Consider the following 23,928-nt stretch of genomic DNA (forward strand, 5'->3'; position numbering starts at 1 on the left):
GGAAACAAGCAGCAGGCCCCGGAGCAAGTGATTCATACTGAAACGGCGTTGCTGAAGGCGAACTATGCCACTGCCAGCTCACTCCGCCTCCCTGGAGCCCCGGGGGGCCGCCAAGTGCAGCCGGAGATGAGGGTGTCCGTGCCATCTGACCTCGGCGGGCTCTGACTGCCACCTGGCCAGGTAGGCTTGCTGCTCTCAGGCGAGCTGGGCCATGCAGGGGTGGGAGTGGAGGGGCTCTTGTGTCAGTGTGAGGCCTACCAGCTCTGCCATCCCGGAAACTGATGAGAAAGCGAGCTCCTGTGAGCCCCAGGACCTGGTCCCTCTCTGTGGGTGTGGTACAGGAGGTGAGCTGAGCAGCCGGAAGTGTGTGTCATGTTCAGTGGCCTCTGATGAAGCCCTGTGGCCGTTGCTGTTGACCTGCACCGTGCTGGGCTCCGGCACTGCTCCTTCTCTGATCACTGGTCAAGGCCTTGCACGGAGTTCCACTGAGAAAGGTGATGCATAGGTCTCTGCCAGGGATGCATGCTATCTGAGATGCAGAGAGGTCACTGACTGTGAGGGTCCTCCCTGCAGCAGACCCCCCACTCTTGCCGACCTGGGCAGTCCTCCAGGAGTGCAGAGTGGTGGCAGGGTTGGGAGGACACACCAGGCTGACTGGTGGGACCGCCGGGCCTGCCCCTTCTCTGGCGTCACTCAGCTGGGGAGTCTGTTAAGTAGGCGACTCCTGGGCCCCACTTCCCTTCTCGGAATCCTCACTTCAGCTTCCAGACGTGGAGACTGAGTAACTGGGCCTGCCTGGCTCACTGAGGAGGTGCTTACTTCTTCTCCCCTCAATCGCTATGGAACCTTCTAGAATGCCCAAGCAATGCTTTGTCTTAATCTGTTGAAGTGCCTGGAAGAACTGATGTGATAACTATGGGTTCATACTTCATTCTGCCTGTTTGTGTATGTGTGTGTGTGTGTGTGTTGATGGGGAAGGCGTATATTGTTGTATTGTTTTGATTTTATTAGGATTCTTTGTGAGGCAGTGGACTTAAGTTACTTTGTAGATATTCAGCTTGAAGTCACTTCCCAGCCAGGTGCTGGCTGGATGAGGCCTTAGGGATCATTGGAGTAGGGTCCTTGGGGCACAGGACCATGGGCTGAATTGGGCTGGGAGGCCAGAGAAGGCTTCTGTCTTTTGAGAAGAGGCCTAAGGGAGGGAAGGCCTGGCGTTTCTGTGGGTATCTGAGGAGGGTACCTGGGTGGGGTGGGGGATGCTGGTGTGGCCATCTTGAGTGAAGGACATGGTTGGGGGAAGGTCAGGGGCCTCTCTGTCTGCTTGTGCTGGAGGATGAGGGCTGTGCTCTTGGGGACTTGGACATCCAGTGTGCCAGGCAGAAAGAGCAACAACACCGTACACCCATGAGGTCACACCTTCACTCTGCTTTTGAGCATCATTCTCGTCTCCTGCGTCCTCAGCACTCTTGTCCACCAGTCTCCTACAGAGGCAGCTCCTGTTGCAAACAGAGGTTTGTTTCTGATTCCACCCCGAGTCTCTAAACTGCTGGATGTGGACTGCTGAGTCTTCCGCATTTGTAACCTCCACAAACAAGGAATTAAATACGCTTAACAACTCAGAGGCTTAAAAGCTTCTTCAATGGTTGCAGGTGTCTGACAGACCGTTGTCTGTTGTGTAATATTCTGCTCCACATTCAGTTTATTTTCCTGAGTGACTATTGATTAGAATGGGGGTTGTTTCTAGTTTTGCCCATTGAAAGAAAGGTTGATAGAATTATTTTCTAAAAGAATTATTATATATTTTTTTAATTTTTGGAGAGAGAGAATGAATATCTTCCAATAACTGGCTTAGCCCTAAAGCTAGTAACCAGGCACTTCATCCAGGTATCTCATGTGGGTGGCAAGCATTTGGGCCATCTTCTGTCTCTTTCCTGGGCACATCAGCAGGGCGCTGAATGGGAAGCAGAGCAACCAGGACACGAACTGGTGCACATATGGGATGTTGATATTGCTGGTGGTAGCTTTACCTGCTGTATCACAATATTAGCTTTGGAACTATTCTTGTACAATAGATGCTCATTGTCTATATTTCCATTTGTCTATACATTACATGGTCAACTGTAATCTGAAAATATTATATGGAAGATTCCAGAAATACAAGATTCAAACTTGTAAAAATTGGTTCCGTTACAGTGCATCATTTTCACGGTTCTGTTGTATTATTAATTTTGCCACACTTCTTCCTGTGCCTAATTTGTAAAAGTTTGTCATGGGTGTGTAGATAGAAGGTTAATTATGGAGTGTATCTGCTTCGGTAGGCTCAGGTTCCTCTGGGGTTCTCGGAACATATTCCCTGATGACAAGTCAGGACGGATGTGCTGTGTGGATGGGTGAGAATTCCTCTAGAGGATAGGTTCTAGGCACAGGGCAGGTGGATCACAAGGAATGTGCATCTTTAGGCTTGCAAAATGGATGCTACCTTTGACTAACTGATCAGCCATGTGCCAAGCTTTCTCTTCACCAAGGCCTAATTCTGTGTCAGATGGTTTATTTTTTTGCCTGTTGAGTGGAAATGAAAAGCACTCACTTGTGTTTCAGAGTTGTAGTTCCCAAATTCAGGTTGGGCGTTTCTTAGTGTCTACCTGGATCCCCTTTCCTGTTTCTATCTTTTGCTCACTTCTCTGTAGGGAGTTCTTTCCTTTCTGATACGGATCTGCCGCCGTTCCATAACTAATCTGGTTGTCCATCTTTCCCTCTGATGTTTACTGCAAATAGTTTCCACAGGTTTGGGTCTAATAGCTTCTGTTAATAACTGAACTGGTTAATTCCAAATTAGTTTAACTTCTCCGTCTATTTCTGTATGCATTATCTAAGAAATGTGCCTTCTCTATAAGGTCATGTGTTATTCTTTCATATTATATGAAGTGGTGAAAATTTTGCTTCTCATCTTTAAGATTTGAGTCTGCCAGGAGGTGGTTTTTCTGTATGGTATGAAGTACCAGGTGGTAGTTTTCTTGCCTTGGATAGTTAAAACTCGGTCTCACTATTAAAGAGCACTCTTTACCCACTGAGCTATACTAGCACCGTGATATAAGTCTGTGGCTTGCCTTCTCATTAATCTAAATCTTCTTTAAAGTGTTTAAAATGTTACACATCTCTTCCTAAGAAGGGGTATTTCTGCTACGATTTATTTCTAAATGGTTTGTACTTTGTATTATCACTAAAATGTGTGTGTTTATGTTTTCGTTCTTCTAATATGTGCTTAATTTTGGGAAGATTCATTATGGCTTTCTGATTGGAATAGATTGTGGAGGAGCAAGAGAAAAAAAAAAAGCAACACAGTCGGTCATGATGCTTTGGAAGTAGTCCAGGGTAGAGGTGGTTGTTTGCTTCGGAATGACAATGATGCAGCAGACCAAGCTGCCACCCACAATGTGGGCATCTCCCACTGCAATACCAGTTTGAGTCCTGGCTGCTCTGCTTCTGGCTCCCTGTTATTGCAATCTGGAGGCAACAGGCTACAGGCCCAACTACTTGAATCCCTGCCACCTATGTGGGAGACCAGGATGGAATTCCTGGCTCCTGGCTTCCACCTGGCCCAGACCTGTGTGTTGTAACCATATGAGGAGTGAATCAGTGGATGGAAGGTCTTTATAAAAATGATAGTGGCAGTGGTAATAAGAGCTGGTGAAGTGCTCAAATCCTAGATTTGCTTTTTGAGGGTGGGCCTTGACTATGATTTCAGAGTAGGGCACATCGCAGATGGCCCCAGAGTGGTAAGAAGGATGCAATCAGCTTTTACTGAGCTAGCACCAAGGGCTGCGGGTGCAGATCTGGCAGGTGGTGCTTGTTCAGGAATACGGATCTGCACACATAAAAGTGGTCAAGCTTCTCAGACAGTAAGTAGAGACACAGTCTTGGAATCCTCCCAGCTCCACGGTTGCAACCTTCATGGTAGAAAAGCAAGTTTAGATGACTGGGATGCTGTAAAAGGGATGTTTTCTCAGAGTTCGCCCAAAAGCACTGAAGTCTGTCGCCTGTTTTATGAATAGCTTTCACTGGCTCTCGCCTTCCCATGCAGCACACCGACACACCGGTAAAAGCACACCGGAAGGAGGAATGACATCTCCAGGCAGCATTCCCAAACCCTGCCCTGGCTGATGGTCCTCCCCATAGCTACCGCACATGTCAGGTTCAGACATCTAGACTGAGGCTGTGTGATACCGAAGCCGCTGGTCACGCTGAAGATGTGGCCAGCATGAAGCCAGATGCAGAGACAAAACCATGCACCAGACTTCCTTGATGTTACAAAAAAAGGCCTATGCTGTCTCATGGAAAGTTGAGAAGAGATTTCATATTGGAACAATTTCATATTGGTTCTAGGCTGTGCCGAGGAGAATAAATGCTATGGGTGCTCATGTTCGTTATATACAATGGTGAATTTTTTGCATCAACCCTACACACATCTCCCCTTGTACTTACATCACCTCTAGATTACTGGCTGCATTATAAGTGCTATGTAAACTTTTTAGGCAATAATGACAAGTGTGGGGGAAATGTAGATTTTCCAGATAGTTTCAACTCATCGTTGGTTGCATCTGTGGGTTGGGAACCTACGGATATAGGAAGATGAGTGGCACTACATTAAGTTTAATTTAAAGATTAATGTTGGCCTAGTTACTTTTACTTTTGTAATGTGGCTAATTCAGACACACACCTGTGGCTTGAACTTGCGGCTGGCTGTATTTTTCTATTGGCAACACCCACAGAGAAGTGATTCTTTTTGTTCTGGGGCCAGAGGCTTTTTTTTTTTTTTTTGGGAAACAAGCTTCAAAAGGATGGGAAGTGAGGGAAGTGAGAAACTGCTGGTCTCATATAACTCCAAGGAGAAAGCAAGTGTGAGGGCAGAAAATGACCAGGTCCTCGATGGGACACTTGTCTTTGCAATCACATTTTAGCCTCATGTTGTGATCAATCCCATTATTCCAATTTTACAGAGAATGGAGGTTTGGAGAGACAAAGTCCTCTACCCTTAAGACGAAGGTTTGGATGTGAACCTAGCTCCTGGTTCCATTGGGCTTTTTAGAATTTGTGTTACTATTGTTGTGGTTTTAAAGATTTATTTTTATTTTTGTTTGAAAGGCAGAGTTACAGAAAGGAGAGACAGTGAGCTCTTCCATCCACTGGCTCATTCTCCAAAGGGCCACCATGGTCGAGGCTAGGCCCATCTAAAGGCAGGTGTTTCTTCCGGGTTTTCCATGTGTCTGTAGGGACCCAAGTTCTTGGACCATCTTTGACCTCATTCTCAGGCCATAAGCAGGGAGCTGGATAGAAAGTAAGGTAGGCAGCACTGAAACCAGTGTATATAGAGGATATTGATGCCATAGGTAGAGGCATAGCCTATTACACTACGATGCTGACTCCTATTCTATTATTATTACTTTAAAAAATATTTAATTATTTTTTGAAAGGCAGAGCTAGAGAGAGAGGGAGAAACACATATTGTACCTGCTAGTTCATTCTCCAAAGAGCTGCAATGGCTAGAGCTGGGCTGATCTGAAGCCAGGAACTTCCTCTGGGTCTCCCACATCAGTACCAAGACTCAAGCACTTGAGCCACCCTCTGCTGCTTTCCCAGGCCTTTAGCAGGGAGATGGATGGGAAGTGGAACAGCCTGGTCTCCAACTGTCACCCATATGGGATATGCGTGCCTCAGGCAGCTGCTTCACTGGCTGTACTGCAGTACCAACCCTGGGCTTATTATTTTTTAAAAAATGATCATTTGTTTGAAAAGCAGTTACAGAGAGAGACAGAGGGAGAGACAGAGAGAAATTTTCCTCCTGCTGGTTCACTCTCCAAATGGCCACAATGGCCAGGGCTGGGCTAGGCAGAAGCCGGGAGCTTGCAATTCTGTCTGGGTCTCCCACGTGGGTGGCAGGGTCACTGGAACTTGAGTCATTTGCTGCTGCTTGCCCAAATGCATTAGCAAGGATGCTGATGGAAAGTGGAGCAGATAGGACTCGAACCCATGCTCATATGAGATGCTGACACCACAGTGGTGGCTTAACCCCCTGCACAAGGCTGATCCCTCCCTTGGGTTCTAAAGCAGGTGCACTGTGAATGAGCTCAGCCATGGAACGGTTGCAGAAACAGCACTCAGGTGCTCTGCATGCAACCTTGGGCAGAAGTGTGCCAACTGCTCTTTGGCCAAATGACAAGTCCCTCTTCTGGGAAGTGCCCAAGAAACAGCCGCCGTGGGCAGAGGTCCTCTCTGCAACACCCCTTCACAGCAGGGGAGACACAAAGCACCCAGTGCCCTGGAGAGAGGGGGTCACCTCCAGGAGTCACGCCAAGCACATGTTAGTGGTCATCACCTCTGCCAGGTTAACAGAGAGCACAGCATATCATATCACATATGTTTATCACATCATGACCTGTAGTGGATGCAGACAAACTTCCTTGTCTGTTACAAGGAAAATTCGATTGGCTGCGGAGATAATATGCGGGAATGATCAAGAGAAATCCTTTTGTGAACTTTGTGTCTTCAGTATAAATAATGTTGTCCAGAGAATACCTGATGCATCAATTCAGAAATAATAATTAAATTGAAATTAAATCATTTAAAAAGTTGACTCAGGAGCACTTCAGTATCAACTTTAAATATATAAAGTTGATCTATTTGTAGCCAAGTGGGTAAAACCCTGTCTATAGCACTGGCGCCTGAGTCCCAGCTACTCTATTGATCCAGCTCCCTGCTAATACACCAGGGAAAGCAACAGAAGAAGCGCAAATGCTTGGTTCCCTGCACTCCCTGAGGACCACCTGCTAGAGTCTCCTGGCTTTGGACTCTCCCAGCTCTGGGTTTGGGCCGTTTGGGGAATGGACCAGTGGATGGAAAATTTTTTTTCTTGCTTCCTGCCTGTCTCTAGCTCTTACTCTAATTCTGCCTTTCAAATAAATACAATGCATATTTAAGAAGATTAAGAAATAGCTTAAGGTGAGTAAAGACGGCAGCACAGTAAGAAACTGCCTGAGGCCAGTGGAAACACACAGGGCTGTGGAAACACAAGTGAAGTGTGTGTGTGTGTGTGTGGGGTGGGGGGGTGGATTTGGGTGGGTGTGCTTTTCCTGGCTTGGCTAAGGCTGGACCCAACTGGCAAAGGAGAGAGTGGCCCCAGGTGCCAAGGGCAGTAGGGAGGTCACTCATGCCCACAGGCAAGGCCCAAGGCCCCGGTAGCTGGGTATCCCCTGGAAAGTTTTTGAATGTGGGGAAGGTGCGAACCGCAGGGGTGGGCTGCTTGGCCTGCGCAGCTGCAGGTGGCTTGGTGTATGCTCAGCAGCCACTGTGCGGGCTTGGGTCACGGGGCAGTGCTTGAGGACTGCGGAGGGCGGAGGGCTCCCTAGGGCTGGGGAAGAAGAGTGAGCCAGTGTCCTGCATGGAGAGTGGGCGGACCTGACAAAGCAAGGCTCTTGTTGCAGTCTTTCAGTCTTTCTCACACCTGCTGGCCTCCTGGCTGGCACCAGTTGTATCGGGTTGCACTTGCCGAAGGCCTTGTAGAGGGTGCTTATCCCTGCCTTGGAGAGGAGAGAGGGCATACCACCCTCCCCAGCCCCCACAACCACCCCGGGGAAATAAATTCTTCCCTTGGCACATTTTGGGGTGCCTGAATCCTCTCATATATAATGTGATGTGTCTGCTGCCTCACATTGTAATGATAATAATTTGTAACTGATACGAGATACAGAGACAAGAAATGGGAAATAGGAGAATAGTGGATATGGCAGCCTCTTATGCCATGGTGTTGGTCCCTTTTCTAGTAATGTTACTTAAAAAAAAAATACGTATTTGTTTGAAAGAGCTAGAAAGAGAGGGAGGGAGGGAAAAATAGATCTCTTATCTGCTGGTTCGTCCTGGGTGCTGTGGATGATGGAGGCGTTGGGACCCACTCGGTGGAGCCTTCACTTGCAGCTGGGTCCTGGCACTCCCAGGCTTCCCTTTGGTCGAGGAAAGCTTGCTGCAGCCCTACTGAAGTCTGAAAGCCTAGGCTGTGCCACAGCTCCAGGAGTGGCTGTGTTTAGGGCACAGAAGGGCCTGGGCATGGCCTGAGTGGCCCCTGGGGAGGGTCAAGGTGGTATCTGGTGCCCAGGTGCCAGCCCTGAGCTGTGTGGTGAGAAGCAAGAGGAGGGTGAATGTGACGTTTCTGTGTGGAAATGAGGCAAGGGATGTGGTTGGGTCGCGTCATCGGCGCCATGTGTTTGGGGATGAAGATGAAGAGCTGTGGAGATCCTTAGAGCAAGTCAGCAGGTGGGAGAGTCAAGGGGAGGCAGGGAGTGCGGAGGGAGCAGGATGCCGAAGACTTTGGCCCTCTTGGGGCTGCCAGGAGACAGCCTGGAGCCAGCAGGCAAGGGAGGCCCTATGTTACCCTCCTCGTGCTTTGTTTTGTTTTTGGTGTCATTTTGCAGATTTTTCTATATTGGATTAAATTTTTAGCTCTGTTAGTACATTTTCATCCCTCTATAAGCATTCTTTCTTAAGTTTCCAGAGAAATCAAGTTGGCCATTGGTTCCCATGTTGGCGAGGTCCATGGTTAGGGCTCTTGCTGCAGGTGCCGTGTTCAGCTCATGTCTTGACAGCTGCACTGTAGCTGAACTGTGAGAGTCTGGCCTGGGGAACCGCTCCCTGGCTGTCATGGGCAATGTGGAAGTTGGTACACATACCGAAATACAAAAGCACTCCCTTCCGCTGCACACCAGGAGGAGTTCCTGTATTCTGTTGTTGCTGCAAAAAGCCACTGAGGTGTGTGCTGGCCAGGCGCACGGCCTGGTTTGGGGTCAGAAGAAGGAAGTGCGGAGGGCTGTGGTGGGCTTTGTTGACCTGTCTGTTTCCTGCACACTGGGATGCCCAGCTTAGTCTTCAGGGGCCTCGGTGGGGAGGATTCTTGAACTTCCGCAAACAATCTTGAGTGGCGCCTTCTCCTCTTGAGTCAGATCAAACAGGATGTAAGGCCAGGTGGCTCATCTGGGACTGCAGGCACAACCCCGCCCTTGGGCTTGCTCTGAGGTGGGGACACTTGCCCCCTTTTCCTAGAATGGGAAAGGACTTTCCTGGCAGAGGAGGGGAGCGAGGCAACCTGGGAGAGACTTGCCAGGGGACTGTGTGTTGGAGGGGGAGGTTTTAGGGGCAGCCACACTTGGGTTTCCAGGAGCTGTATGCTCCCATTTCGTGCCAGGATTCCTCATCTGAAAATGGCTTCCATCATGCGTGTGTGCCTTACAGAGTCCTTGTGTGGACCAAGCAGCAGGTGTAGGTGCAGGTGCTGCCATTCAGTGAGGCTCAGCTGCAATACACCATGAGCCATGCACACACACACCCCTCCAACCAACTGGTTCATTTTCTAATTGCTTGCAACAACTGGGTCTAGGTCCAGCACCTGGAACCAGGAGCTGGAAACACCATCTAGGTTTCCTGAAGAGTGGCCGGGAACCTGATAACTTGAGCCAGCAGTGTTGCCCCCCAGGCTGTGTGTTATAGCCGAGAGCAGCAGGCAGGGGCTGGAGGTGGGTGTGGAACCCAGGCATGTCTGTCTTGGGTGTCCGGGTTTTCACAGTATCGTGGAGTGCTACAGAGGGAGGCTCAGCTTAGGAATGGCTTCTCTGGAAGGGCAGGTTATAAGAGAAGGGCTTCATCGTATGCCAGCTCCACACCCTGCCCGCAGACTGACCATCCAGCCCGACAAAGGCAGGTCAAAGGGAAGTTCCCAAGGGCTCAGCGCCCCGGAGTGTCTGCAGGAAGCCACAGGCACTATCACCTCGCTGGGGCTTGTATCCGTGGCTTCCTGCTCATTATGGGCTGTGCTCAGAGGCCTCCTCTAACTGGCAGGAGCCCCAGTGCTCTGGCCACACTGCAGTCCATGTGTCCTGCAGGCTGCTGCCTTCTCCTGCTTTTGTCCCAAGTCTCAGTCATGTTCCCGCTCCCACAATGCCACTGTCAGCTGTCACCGTTTCCCCTCTGGGCCTTCCTGCTGTGTGTATGTGTGTGTGTGTGTGTGTGTGTGTGTGACTGCAGACTTGGGGTTCAGGAGAGGTTTCTCTTTGCTCCAAGGACTCTCACCTTGATTGCTGCTCAGAGTCACTGGAACCGTGTGACCCCACCCTCAGAGGAGAAGGGGGTGGCATGACAGTCCCTGTGCCGTGGGCTGCTGGGAAAATGGGCTCAGTGTAATGCTTGGAGCCTCCTGGCTTTGGATCCGGTGCATACCGAATAGTGGACAGGTGCATAGCGAGTGGTCAGCAGGTGCTGCTACTGTTATGATTTTGTTGTAGCCATTATATTGCACAAATGGTAGCTTCTTTTAATATGTCTTTATTTATGTGTAAGTCAGGATCAAATAAATTGTGGAAACATGCACACAATATAAATGTACCCCTTAACTGTTTTTTTTTTTTAAGATTCATTTATTTTTTATTGCAAAGTCAGATATACAGAGAGGAGGAGAGACAGAGAGGAAGATCTTCCGTCCAATGATTCGCTCCCGACTGCAACGGCCGGTGCTGCACCGATCTGAAGCTGGGAAGCAGGAGCTCTTCCGGGTCTCCCACGCGGGTGCAGGGTCCCAAAGCTTTGAGCCGTCCTCGACTGCTTTCCCAGGCCACAAGCAGGGAGCTGGATGGGAAGTGGAACTGCCAGGATTAGAACCTGCGCCCATATGGGATCCCGGGGCGTTCAAGGCGAGGACTTTAGCTGCTAGGCCACGCCGCTGGGCCCCCCTTAACTTTTTTTTTTTTTTTTTTTTACCTTGTACAACCATCACCATTACCCATTTCCAGGGGTTTTCTTCTCAGACTGGTAGCGTGTCTCCCAGAGTAGCCTGCCCCCAGTGTAGCATGTCCTCCAGCACGGACTGTCCCCCAGAGTAGTGTGTCCCTTAACGCAGCATGTCCCCCAGCATAGCCTGTCCCTCCTGCTATCTTGGATCCCAGCGCGCTCCATTGAATAAAGTATACTTTATTTGTTGAGGACATAGGTGTGTCCTCACATCTTATTTCCATGGTTACTTTAAGGACAATGCTGTTGTCCATCCGAGGATGATTTTTTATTTTTAAAAAGGATTTTTTTTTAACTTAAAAGACATAGTTACACACACACAGAGAGAGAGAGAGAGAGAGAGAGAGAGATATCTTTCATCTACTGGTTTACTCTCCAAAAGGCTGGAATGGTTAGAGCTGAGTTGATCCAAAGACATTGCAGCCAGGCACTTCTTCTGGGTCTTCCCCGTAGGTGTAGGAGCCCATTGGGCTGTCCTTTGCTGCTTTCCCAGGTGCATTAGCAGGGAGCTGGATCAGAAGTGGAACAGCCAAGTCTCAAACCAGCCATTATGGGATGCTGGTATCTCAGGTGGAGGGCTACCTTGCTCTACCAGCCACCAGTCTTCCCTTCCTGCCTCCCAGAGCTTCTAAATGAATCACCTGGGGCATGAGATGTGAACAAAGCATCCACACCACCGTTGCCTCCCAGCCTACTTTCAGTTTAGTTTTAACTTGCAAGTTCTCCTTACTCCTGTGAGGCATTGGGAAGGAGGAAGTGAAGCCCAACCCCACCCTACAGGTGGAACACAGAGAGCAATCCAGAGAGCTCCGATTGGAAGCCAGGTCTTTGCCATGCTGGGCTGAGGGAGCAGGGGTCTTGCTGTGCCTGTGCAGGGAGGGAAACCGTGGTTAACCCTGAAAAGGAAGATAGAGCTCTTTTAGGCATGTGTTCCTGCTCCTGCTCTCCACATCTAGCTCCTGATGTGGCTGACAAATAGGCCAGTCTCCTCACTGGGACTGTACAGTCCCAGGGCGGGAGGAGTCATGGATTGCGATGAGGAAGGCAGACTGGATTCTCATCTTCAATGACCAAAGCAATCCTTGGTTCCCAAGGTGCCCGCTCCTCTGCAGACAAATGCACCAGGTGCCAGGTGTTCCCCCTCAGGGGTCTCCACACGCCTTCCCCCCCCCCCCAGCAGTGTGTCCCTCCTGCCATCATGGCTCATCATCTTGCCCCCCCCCCCAATCCCCGCACTTCCACTTGTCTACACACCACTTACTCACTCACTCACTCCTCGGCAGGTGTGTGAAAGGGTCATCAGTGGGCTCAGCTGCAAGTCACAGGGGACCAGGAGCTTCCTGGGGCTCTGAGTGCTCCCTTCAGTGTAAGGGACAGTACACTGATGTCCTGGGTGGGTGGTGATGAGGAAGAACTCCCAGGATGCTTCTGGTCTCTGCTGCATGGGGTGAGTGAGGGGAAGGGGACTGACACCCAGAGAGCTGGGGCTCGGCTCACTCCCAGCCCCCTCGGGCTCCTGCAGGGAGATCATTCACCTCCTGTTTGTGGCACTGTACCCTCACCATGCAACGCACAGCCTCATGGCCTAGCGGGGGCCTCCTTAGCCTTCAGCGACTCACTGTCCTGTGTCCCTGATGTCCTCAATGTGTAAAGGACACAGTGGCACTGACATCACCAGGGCCACGTAGGAGGACAGGCCATGTCCCAGAGAAGGGCAGAATCTCAGTGACGCTGCCACACTGGCCATGCTGGACCTGGACCCCTGTCCATGACTCCCACTCTGACCCCTCTTGCCTGATTGGTGCTCCTGGCTTTCTGGATGGGCTGGTATAGGCAAGTCAGGATTCTAGTCCAGCTGGTGGGGGATGTGGAGGAACCATGATGACACTGGGCTGGAATGTCACATGCCTGAGACTGACCCAAACAGGGAAGTGGCACTGGCAGGCCGAAGTGTCCTAGAGATCCTGGGTACCCTGTACAGACACACACACTGTGCCTTGTGTTTGCCATCTGCCCTTGGTCCAGAGCAAGCCCTTCTTTGAGCATGAGGCCAGGCAGAAAAGCCTTGGCTGTCCACAGGCCTGAGTAGCCTCTGCTCCCGCCCCTGCCTGGCCGGGGGCCCATAGGCAGGTCCTGTCTCTGATGGGGACCAAAGTTGACAGCGCTGCCATTGCCTGATGGTAGGAGTACATGTGATTGCCCATGCCAGGGAGGCCTTGGTAAGTGCCTGGGTGTGGGCTCTTCACTGGTTCTGAGTGCGTGACCTTCCAGGGTGCACCACTGGGCACTCTGGTCTGTGCTCAGCAGCCACCACATTGCGTGGATTAGAGTTAAAACCGCATAGAGCTGAGGTACCAAAAGTGCATTTGTTTAAATTGCTGGTGCGTGTGTGTGTGTGTGAGAGAGAGAGAGAGAAAATGCTATCTTTTTTTTTCTGGGGGGATAGGTAAAATTTTTAAAAAATGTTTCTAGTTTAGATTAGTTTAAAAAAGTAAAAATAACGAAGTGGTACAAGCAGTACTGCCATAGCCGACACTCAGCTTCCTCTATTATTAACCATCTCAGACTGGTATGATGTATTTGTCAACATTAGTGAAACACACCCAGCTTCCCTATTGGTTTTAAAAGATTTGTTTATTTTGAAAGTCAGAATTACAGAGAGAGAGGAGACACAGAGATCTTCAATTCAGCGTTTCACTCCTCTGATGGCCACAGCAGCCAGAGCTGGGCCAGGTGGAATGGAGGTGCTTCGTTTGTATCTCCTGCACGGGCTTCAGGGATCCAAGCACTTGGGCCATCCTCTGCTGTTTTCCTGGGCACTCTAACAGGGAGCTGGATCAGAAGTGGAGCATCTGGGACAAGAACAGGTGTCCACTTGCAATGTTAGTGTGACAGGCAGCAGCTTAACTTGCTATGTCACCATGCTGGCGCCACTGTTGGCAATTTGTAAACCCGATGAGGGTCAGGCTTCTTGGAATGTACTCTTGCAAAGCAATGAGGTTTAAAAAAAATAAGAATAAGTTGAGGCTAGGAAGATGGTTCTTGGAAGAGGGACATGGCTAAGAGGTACCTGGAGAGCTGCTCACGCTCACTGGTTACTTAGAGAAACACACACTAAAATCACCTGGAGGTGATGTGTGTGCCTTATGTCAGTCCAGTTGGTGATTGTTAAATGCTGGATGATGCTTTGGAGGGCTGGCGAGGAAGGGCTTTGGAGTTTGTTAGAACAAGTGCTCTGGAAGCATCTTATCCAGTGTTACTCAGCTGAAGTGAGCGGGCAAACATGCCTGACTCACTTCTGGAGCTCCTTGGGCACATCCCTCGGCAGTCACGTGCAGTGTGGAGACTGGCCCAGGAACGTCCAGCACTGTAAGCAAGGCAGGGCTTGGCATGCAGGAAACCAATGACCATCTAGCCAGATGTCCCTTGAAGCAATGGGTAGCAGTCAGAGGAAATGGGAGACCCCCCCCCCCCAGGGAGCCCTGTGTTAAGTTGGAAGCTGTGATGTGGAGTGAAATGGGAGCTGCAAAGGGATGCTGATGACACGGAGCCATGTATGTAATCAACAGCCACAGGAGGTCCCAGGCTAGTGGAACATGACCTGCCTAGCAGGTGCACCGGCAAGCTGGGGAAGAAGGCAAAAAAGTCAGGAGCAGAGGTCCTGAGAGCGAATGGCCAAGGGGCAAGGCCAGGGAAGACCCCATTCAGATCAGGACAGAGACCAGTCTTTCTTCGAGGGTCAACCCAAAAACAGCAACTCCACTACTAGCCCCTAGCCAACCACCCAGCAAATGCAAAGTATTAATGAGATGTTTGACTCAGTAGTATTAGGAGTGACTTTCAATCAAACAGACAAAAGCTGTAACATCACCAGTCACTTTTCTGGGTAGGCACACTTTTTACATTCTTGAAGCTATTTTATTCTTTCCCAACATTCTGCAATAAGCTTTTATAGTAGGATAATGCTTGCTGATGAACACTGCCCTTCCAGGAGTGCCTGAATCCTCACTGTGAGATGGCATTGGCAGGCCTTCAACATCCCCACCTTCCACTGACACTTCGTGAGTGTGTCCAAGCGTGTGTATTCGTGTCATCAGCATCATGTCATACTCCTGACCACGATTTTCACAAGTTTCACAACCACAATTGCATCGTGACTCTGCTCAGCCTACACCACCCCCAGCCCTGTTCTCAGCCTCAGGGGCCATTGATCTGCCTGCTGGTCGTGCTGACGTTCAGCTGGTTTATTTCTGAGGTTGGCCTAAATAGGTTTCTTAAATGGTGGGCTGCAGTGTCTCCATTTTTTTTTTTACTTGGCGTGTTGCACTATTTCTGCGTTTCTGTTTTTATGGCTGTGTAGTATTCCGTTGTATGTATTTAAAAAGCAAGTGATTTCCAAAAATGAATCTGAGACAAGGATGCAGGTGCAGTGGAAGAACTGCCAGAGACATGCAACTGTGTGCGCAGACAGGGTAGGAAAGTTTCAGGGAAGGGGGTGTTATCCTTGTCAGGTGACTGGGGCTAACTCCCATTCCCGCTGTGGTCGGCACTGCTGCAGCTCAGGGCACCAAGGAGGGCACCTGTGCGCTTCTCCATCTGCTCTTTCTTGTGGTCCTTGGAGGCCGGCCCGACTCCAGCACACACTCCCATGAGACCACCCTGAGTCTGGGGAGGGCAGTGTGCAGGGAGCTGAGCCAGTCTGATCTTACCCTGGAGTTTACTCCACCTCAGACAGCCCACAGAACAAACCTGTATGGAGTTTGTCAATGCTAGCTGAATCATGAAGTCGAGCACACAGATACTGGTGTTCTCTGGGTATTTTCATCGGGGGGGGCGAAGGAGGGGTGGCTTTCTTACATGCCACCTGCTGCCTCCAGGTTTCTGGCTCGCAACAATTGCTCCTGAGTGCAGTCAGGGAGGGGAATTCCTGTCACCTATTGGGGAGGAGACTTCGGGTGCCATTTTGAGGACAAAGTCCCTTGAAAGTATGGTGTGGCCCAGATAATGTGGATAATAACGAATCTCTCTCCTTTTAGACTCCAGGAAGAAGGAAGTTGTAATTGGAGGTGGCCACCTGCTTCTACAAATACTCAGAAAATGTCCCTTTTATTAACTCAGCCTTCAGAAAAAGAAGTGGTTTTAAGTCATGCAAAAAAAAAAAAGTTTTTTTACAAAAAAAAAAGTTTTTTTGGCACAGGCTTGCAATTCAACTTGACGTTTGGCTGTCTGTATGCCTTTGGCCCTGTTGATTCTCCTTTCTTTTTTAATTTGGTAGAAATTGATTATTTTTATTGGAAAGATAGATTTACAGAGAGAAGCAGAGATAGGAAAAAAGAGCTTCCATCCACTGGTTTACTTCCAAAATGTCCAAAATGGCTGGAGCTGGGCTAATCTGAAGCCAGGAGCCAGGAGCTTCTTCTGGGTCTCCCAATGCGGGTGCTGTGTCCCAAGAACTTTAGCCATTTCCCACTGTTTTTCCAGTCCACCAGCAAGGAGTTGGATCAGAAGTGGAACAGCCAGGAATAGAACTGGTGACCATATGGGATGCTAGAACTGCAGGTGGAGGGTTAGCTTGCTGAGCCATCATGCTGGCAACCAATTCTTTTCTTATAGGGAGAATAGCAGACTCTTCATGAAGAGCTCAGCACAGTGCCTGGGACAGCCTGTGAATTCCTATCAATCACATCTAAATCTGAAACTGTTCAAAAAAAACAAAAAAAGGGCCTTCCTTATTTTTGTCAGTTTCAGCTTTTTAGAGGAGCCCTCTGCAATAGGAACTAGACTGAGTGAATATGGCCCTCCCACCCCTCCCCCGGTCTCCCTGCCAGAGTCACCAGGAAGTGATGTGACAGGCGTTGTCATTTTTGTCTGTTTGTTCCCAGTTCAGACCTGCTTGCCCAAGGCATGGAGGGAAAAGAACTTCTGGAGGCTGAGGACAGAGCGGACAGCCCAAGTTCCAGAAATGAAGACCAGCCTGAGGCCTCACGTGGAGGGCAGGTCCTTGGCCCGGCTGCCCTCTGGGACCTGCTGGAAAAGAAGTTTCTGGAATACCAGCAGTTGACTTACAGGAGCCCCGAGGAACGCCGGGAGAGCCTGCTGAGTCTTCTTCCCCTGTTCCTAAAGGTCAGAATTATGTTACAAAATTTCGGATATTATTCGACAAATAATGATTGTGCATCCTTATGTGGTACAGTGTGTTGTATCTTTAATTTTTTTTTTTCCTTATTTGAAGGATGGGAGGAAGGAGAGTGAGAGAGGTTTCCTAACCAAATACCCTGAACAGTCAGGGCTGGGGCATTCTGAAGCCAGAATCTAGGAACTCCGTCTCGTGTAGGCAGCCGACACCAAGCACCTGAGCTGTCACTTGGTGTCTCCTACGATGCTCATTAGAAGGAATGTGGATCAGAAGTGGAGCCAGGCCTGGGACCCAGGTCCTGCAATAAGGGAGACAAATGCCCCCAGTGGCATCTCAGCCGCTATTGTGCTCAATACCTGTCCACCATATACTAATATGTACATGTACCTGATGCATATATGTACATCATATGTGATGTATGTAACATATATGATCAAATCACAACATGTATTCAACATCAACATATCAAACATCCTTTCTTTGCGGTGACTGTATTCAAATTCTTCTAATGATACAAGTACCTCAGGAAGTTTGCAGAAATGGAATTAAAAGATGAATTTGTCAGTACAAAAAATTTTAAATTTATGCATTTTTCATAATATGCATTTCTGTGAACTTTTCAAAAAGATGTCGAATAGCTAAATGTCAAATTTTGAGCTTCAAAATAATTGTCTTCTATTTTCAAAAAGATTTACTTGAAAAAAGAGGAATAGAGAGAGAGAGGCTTCCCATTTGCTGGTTCACTGGCTCACCCCTTAAGTGGCTGGAATGGCCCTGGACAGGTGGAAGTCAGGAGCCAGGAATGCCATCTGGGTCTCCCACATGGCGGACAGATGCTCAGGCACTTAAGCCATCTTCTTTCGCTTTCCCAGACATTAGCAGGGAGTTGGGTTGGAATGGGAACAGCTGGGACTCAAACCAAAACTGTGACATGGGATACTGGTTGTAGGCACACCGCAAGCCCAGTCCCAAGATACTTAGATGGTAATTCCACTTCCCACCAACTTTCTGAAGTACCTTGTGTTTTGAAATGCTTGCTGCTGATGGTTAGTTAGAGTCATTGCATGTTATCATTTTGAGCCTGGAGGAGGTGACACTGTTTTCTGGGGGACCACCAGACACTGAGGATGGAAGGTTTGCTGGCCTCTGCTTGGTTGCACAGAGGCAGCTTGTTACAGGCGACTGCAGCCGAACACCTCGGATGGGCTGGGTGATACACAGAGGACACTCACTTCTTGAGGTATGGAGCCTGGGACGGCCAGATCTGAGTTGTGGTGAGGGCTCCCATTCCGGCCTCTGGGCAGCATCTTCTTTCTGCAATTGCATGTGGTGGGAAGGGAAGGGATCTCTCTCCGGCTCTTATTGGACGGGACAAAGCTCATTCCCACGGATAAAATCAGATCACTTGCCCAGGCTCTGGTCTCCTAGTCCCATCACCATAAGGATCAGGATTTCAACAGAGGCATCGGCTGGTGGAGAGGGTGGGGCAGGATGGCCATTCAACCTCTGGCAATAGTACTATGCCATTTGCGGGCCAGCGGCAGGAAGGGGCATGGCTTGGCGAGGACAGAGGGTTCCTCAGTGTTTCTGTCTCTACCACACAACCCAATCCCGGGGTGGGAACCAGATGAGAGGCCGGTCCCTCTGGGAACAAGGAAAGGAAGATGTATTCTGCCGATGAGTCTCAGGAGTGGCTGGTGACCTCCCACTCCAAGGCCAAGGCCAAAGCCTAACTGAACCAGGACACCTTGCATCCCACTGGGTCTAACTAGCGGGGGACACCATGGACACACTCCCGTCCCCAGTCCTGCAGCCAGTGCCAGTTTGGGAACAAGAGATTTCCTTTGTTTTCTGGGAATAAAGCTTTGTCTGTGAGCTCTGCCTGATGTTTATGTTCAAAGTTTTGTTGTAGAGTTGAAAGTGTCTTTTTTTTTATGAGGCCTAGTTTTTGTTTGAACTTTTTAAACATGTATTTGGGCATTTCAAGATACATTTCAGATTTGAAAGTGGAGGAGGACAGGTGGAGACTCTGTCGGGTCATCCATAAGACACCCAGTTTTTACTTTTCATGAAACTTACGCCTTTCACCAGAAAAGCTTAAAAAGTTTCCAAAGATGATGCGAGGTTTTCTCAGGATCTTATTTATAGGAGGCATTGCATACCTTAGCATCACTTTCTGTTTAAAAAAATCCTAAGGAACTTTCTGCTTGCTAGTTGATGGTTTTCTTCCATGTTTAGGCTCACCATCCATCACTTTTAAAAGACAGGGTGTGGGGAACATACGGGAAATGTAAAGCCAGACTGGGAGGGAAGGCTCACCTGCCCTGATGAAGGGTTCATGTTAGCTCATATCTACTAACCCCGCATGCTAGGGTGGGTGGGTAGGTCAGGGTGGGCCAGAGCTCCCAGATCCACTGTGTTTCTGAAGAAGACAGTGAGAGCAGCCGTGCTATGGCTGCAGTGTGTCTCCCGAGACTCCTGGTTACATTTGATCATGGTGATGGTGTTGCAAAAGGTGGGGTCATGAATAAATGCCCTGACTTGCATCTCTCTCTCTTTTGCACCTGGCTGGGCAGCCCTCAGCTCAGAGGATAAGACTCTACTCCCAGGAGCTAGGCCTTGTTTCTCCATTTCTCCTTATTACTGAGTTAGGAATTCATTCCAGTGTTGGGCACACACACTCTAAGTTCTTCGAAGCTGTTTCAGGGTGGTGAGGAACCCAGACAGAGAGTGGTTCTGCCATCATAGGGAGGGGGTGCTATTTGAGGCAGAAGATGCTGAATGCCACATAGAATGTATTTCTTTGGAGCTTCAGGAGTCAAAAATGAACAAGTAGGAATGATCATGTTTTTAAACTGGAAAGTTTGCACATGAACATCAGGTTGCCAGTTTCTCTTGAAAACAATGATAACCACATGGATACTGACAGTAGAAGGAGTGAGGCAACCCTGTTAGAAAAAAGATGTTCTTTGACTCCCAGCTGACAGAGTCTGCCACTCCCTCAAAACGCTCACCTGACCCATGTTCCTCACTGATGGTCTCTCACTCAATGGGGCCATGCAAGCTTGCAGCCTCATGGGGGGCGATTCCTATCACAATGGACTCTCCAAAGGGTCTTTGGTTCCCAGAATCAAGTCCAGTTATTGGAGGTATAGCAGCCCTGCTTCTGAATATAGGAGCTTTTATTCCTCTTTATTTGAAAGGCAGATTTTAAACACAAACACACACACAAAGAAAGGAGAGACAGAGAGATGTTCCATCCGCTGATTCACTCCCCAAATGGCTAAATTGGCCAGAGTTGGACTGGTCTGAACCTGGGAGCCAGGAGCTTCCTCTGGGTCTCTCATGTGGGTATGGGGGCAAAAGGACGTGAGCCATCCACCTCTGCTTTCCCAGGCCATAAGCAGGGAGCTGTATCAGAATTGCAGCGACCAGCACTTGAACCAGCATCCATGGGGGATGCTGGCACAGCAGGCAGAGTCTTATCCCATTACACCATGGTACCAGCCCTAAACATGTCCATCAGAGCCTTGTTCCCACTGTGCATCCTTGGATCAGGACTGCATGTGGTAGAGCCACAAGTTCTTGATCTGTAAGGGGGAAGCAGTGACACTCTTGCCGGAAAACTTCAAAGGTGAGATAAGATTGTAAAGCCCTGCAGGTGAAAAGCCAGTGTGTTTCTCCTTACCCAGCCAGGAGCCTCCAGGACTCTGGCAGCACCTGAGCCTGAATGCGTACGGTTGCACCACCTTGATTCTGATGCCCCACACTGCTGACATAAGATTTTTCTCTGGCTCCCTGGAGCCCATCTCTGACAACCCCTGTAGAGGCAGAATATTGCAGGCTTCTTATCATTTTCTTAATATCTATAGTCTTTTATTAAGTCCCGTGGGCTTACATACTTGTTGTTTCCATTATGTTATGGCTAATGAAACCCAGCCAGAGCCCTGAACCTTCTGAATTAAGGGTTGGTAGTAGAAGGTGGGGGATTTTTCTCAGACATGGTGCAGATAAAGGTCGAATGTAGAAAGTTGAAAATAGATGTGGTGGAGATGAAGACTGAATATTCATCGGCACATAGACCCTGTGTTAAAAAGTCAAGGTTGTAGTCATGCTTCTGAATTCTGTACTCGTAGAGTAAGATCCTTCAAAATTGTCTTAGAAATAGCAGAGCCTAAATCATTAGGCTATTTCTTGTAAACTTCAGTTATTAACGTCAAAGTGTTGGTTGTCATGGAAACCTCGCCCCACCTGGGCTCCTCTGAAAACGTCCTGAATCACTTTGCTTGACGGAGTCTGACTCTATATCGGATAGCTTTTACGTTGAGTCCAAGGAAAATTAAGACGATCTGGAATATTCTTTGTTCTAAGGCAGTGTACATGCAGGTAGTTTGGATTTCTGTTTCTGCTTGGGAAACGCTTTGTCCCTGGGGCTGTGGGTTTTTGTCTGGCTGTTCCAGCACCTTTAACACCAAGGCTCAGGGTGGGATTGGTGACCGACGTGTGGTGGAGGAGAAAGTGAAGATCATTGGTCAGGGCACCACACAGTCATCGTGTGATGCCTCTGATGCTCTTGGACCTGCTGCCTTGCATCTCTCCCAGAGCACTTTGATTTTTGTTAGTTTCACGGGGAGATTAAGACAGAGAGGAGAGAGAGAGAGATTTCGTTTGGGCAGAGTTTTATTAGTCGGGGAGAGAGTCTGAGGGATTGCTCCTTGGTGGGAGGTAGTCCGGGGCCACTTCCACATGGGTAGGATGGCCCCAGGAGGGATGTGGCCACCCAGGTAATACAGCAGTCATTCTTTATGCATCTTAGGTGGGAGGAAGGGAGACGGTAACACTCTTGGGTTGCACATGCAAGTGACCCGTGTAGCATTACTCGTTGTGGTGGGCTGAGACAAAGCCCGAGTGGTTCCTGCAGGCTGGTCCAGACATTCCTGGGGCGATAAGGCCTGGATGAACCCTCACCGACTTACTCTCACTCAGGCCTCAGGCCAGGATCCTGCTCTACCCAACCCAACAGTTTTTTTTTCCCTCCTAACATGCCTGGGATATGAACTTTCTCCTTCTCTCTGGCATGGTATAGGTTAACAGTTGGGCAAGCACAGAAATGAGCTTGGTTCATTCTATAGAAAATTGCTGCCCACCTCCCCCAACCTGTGGAGCTGCAGAATGACTGTGGATTATTCAATTGACTCATGTCTCATGGAACCTCCAGGGCCTGAGACCTCAGAGGGACCTGCCCTGAGGAGTGGTGAGTCAGAAACGAAACAGCTCTCCGCTTCAGAGAGCTCATTGCTCCTGTTGTTGGTCTGGGAAGCATCCCCGGACAGGGCAAGCTAAGCTGTGTCCCTGCCTTAGGTAGGGCCAGAGTTATCCAGCTTAGCCTGTTTTCCCCTAACTCTATCCTCTAGCTCACCTGTGCTGAGTGGTGAGCAAGGTGTATACTGATGGTCCCTAGCTTATATTATGGCTTGAGGTATGATCTTTCAACTTTAGAATGATGTGAAAGCCAGATGCGTCCACTAGAAATTCAGTTTCATATTTGGAAATCTTTTCCCAGGTCAATGGTATGTGTTGTAATCCTTCCTTGGGAAGCTGGGTAGCAGCACTGAGCACAGCGCCCAGCACTCAAGTCCATGGTCACGAGGGGAAAGCCCTGACACTCTGCAGGGTGCCAGGGGGCTCCGCTGGGACTGCCCTTCTGTTAGATGTTTCCAGCGCATGTTTGACATATGTTATTTTCAACTCAGGATGGGTTTATGGATACTGTGCTGTAAGCCAAGGGAAATCTGTATCAAAATTGAGGCTGAGAGGTGAAATGGGATCCCAAATGCAGTCAGCCAGGAACAGAGCTGAGACTTGAAGCCAAGTGCCCTGACACCCAGGTAACAGTGCTGATGAGACCTAGGTAATATTTACCAAGCTGGAGCCAGCTAATGAGGCATTTTGTTGATTGTGTACAAGTCCTCATAAGAACCCTGTGAAATAGTTGCTATTTTTATCCCAGCTCTTAAATGAGGAAAAGAGAAGTTTAGAAACATTACATAACTTGGTCAGGGTCAACCAGTCGTTGAAGAAGCACACACTCTAACCAGGATAGCCTTCCCCATATCTTTGTTGGCAACCACCGGGATTTCTTGCCCCGTGTTGTAGGCTGCAGGATGCAGCATGTCTGGCTGCCCTCTCCCTAACATGGCTTTGCTTAGGCAGGACCTAGCTTTGCCCTGGGACGTACAGAGAAGGTCACCCCCTGCACACCTGATGTTTGGATGCTGTAGGCAGGGACGAGGTTTTATTGTGTGGAGCAGGACATGGCACAGGGCCAGGGACTTCTGTGAGGTGCAGGACAGTATTTCCCAGGAAGATTCCAGAGTCTGCCCTCCTCTGCCTATATCTCACCCCCAAAGAACAAGAAACTCTCGTAAACACAGGCATGCTCAGGACTTGGATTTAGTTTGCTTTGGTGGAAAGGAAACATCTCAACCCTTTCTACTGCCTAAAGATACTCGTTTCTTTTAAATATTTAATTTATTTAAAAGGCTCAGTGAGGGGGAGGAAGAGAGAGAGAGAACCCAAATGATTCTGACAGCCAGGGCTGGGCTAAGCCAGTGCCGGGGATCAGGACCTCCGTCTGTCTAGATCTCCCACGTGGGTGGCAAGGACCCACATCCTTTGCCATCTTCTGCTGCCTTCAAGTGCACTAGCACAGAGCGGGATCACAGGCGGATGAGCCAGGACTCAGAACTGGCACTTTCTGATGGGATGAGGGTGGCTCCAGCAACAACTTAACCCGCAATACCTATGAGGTGTTCTTTAATGCCAGAGGCAGGGACAACTGGAATTGTAGAAATAGCTGCTAAAGAATGTTCTTAGATATGTTCTTTGAGAAAAAAAACAGGAAGGAATATAGAGTATTAGTTGACTGTCTGGGGCAGACAACCAGGGGGTGAGGCCATCTTTTAGAG

General features: G+C 49.1%; 1 protein-coding gene across 4 annotated transcripts in view; it reads left to right on the forward strand.

Annotated features, from left to right (window-relative positions):
• Positions 1 to 60: 60 nt before the first annotated feature.
• LOC121168289 (WD repeat- and FYVE domain-containing protein 4-like) overlaps positions 61 to 23,928 on the forward strand; it is a 66,452-nt gene continuing 42,584 nt past the window's right edge. For 3 of the 4 annotated variants that reach the window (XM_040998230.1, XM_040998233.1, XM_040998232.1), the window contains exons 1-2: positions 61 to 180; positions 16,707 to 16,947. In XM_040998230.1, the coding sequence (XP_040854164.1) occupies positions 16,729 to 16,947 (219 nt within the window). In that variant the 5' untranslated portion in view covers positions 61 to 180; positions 16,707 to 16,728. Of the gene's footprint in view, positions 181 to 611; positions 812 to 16,706; positions 16,948 to 23,928 lie in introns of those variants that run through there. The other variant, XM_040998231.1, reaches the window with a different exon arrangement.

Source organism: Ochotona curzoniae, unplaced genomic scaffold (genome assembly GCF_017591425.1).
Source record: "Ochotona curzoniae isolate NIBS_2020 unplaced genomic scaffold, NIBS_Ocur_1.0 patch92, whole genome shotgun sequence".
Lineage (NCBI taxonomy): Eukaryota > Metazoa > Chordata > Mammalia > Lagomorpha > Ochotonidae > Ochotona > Ochotona curzoniae.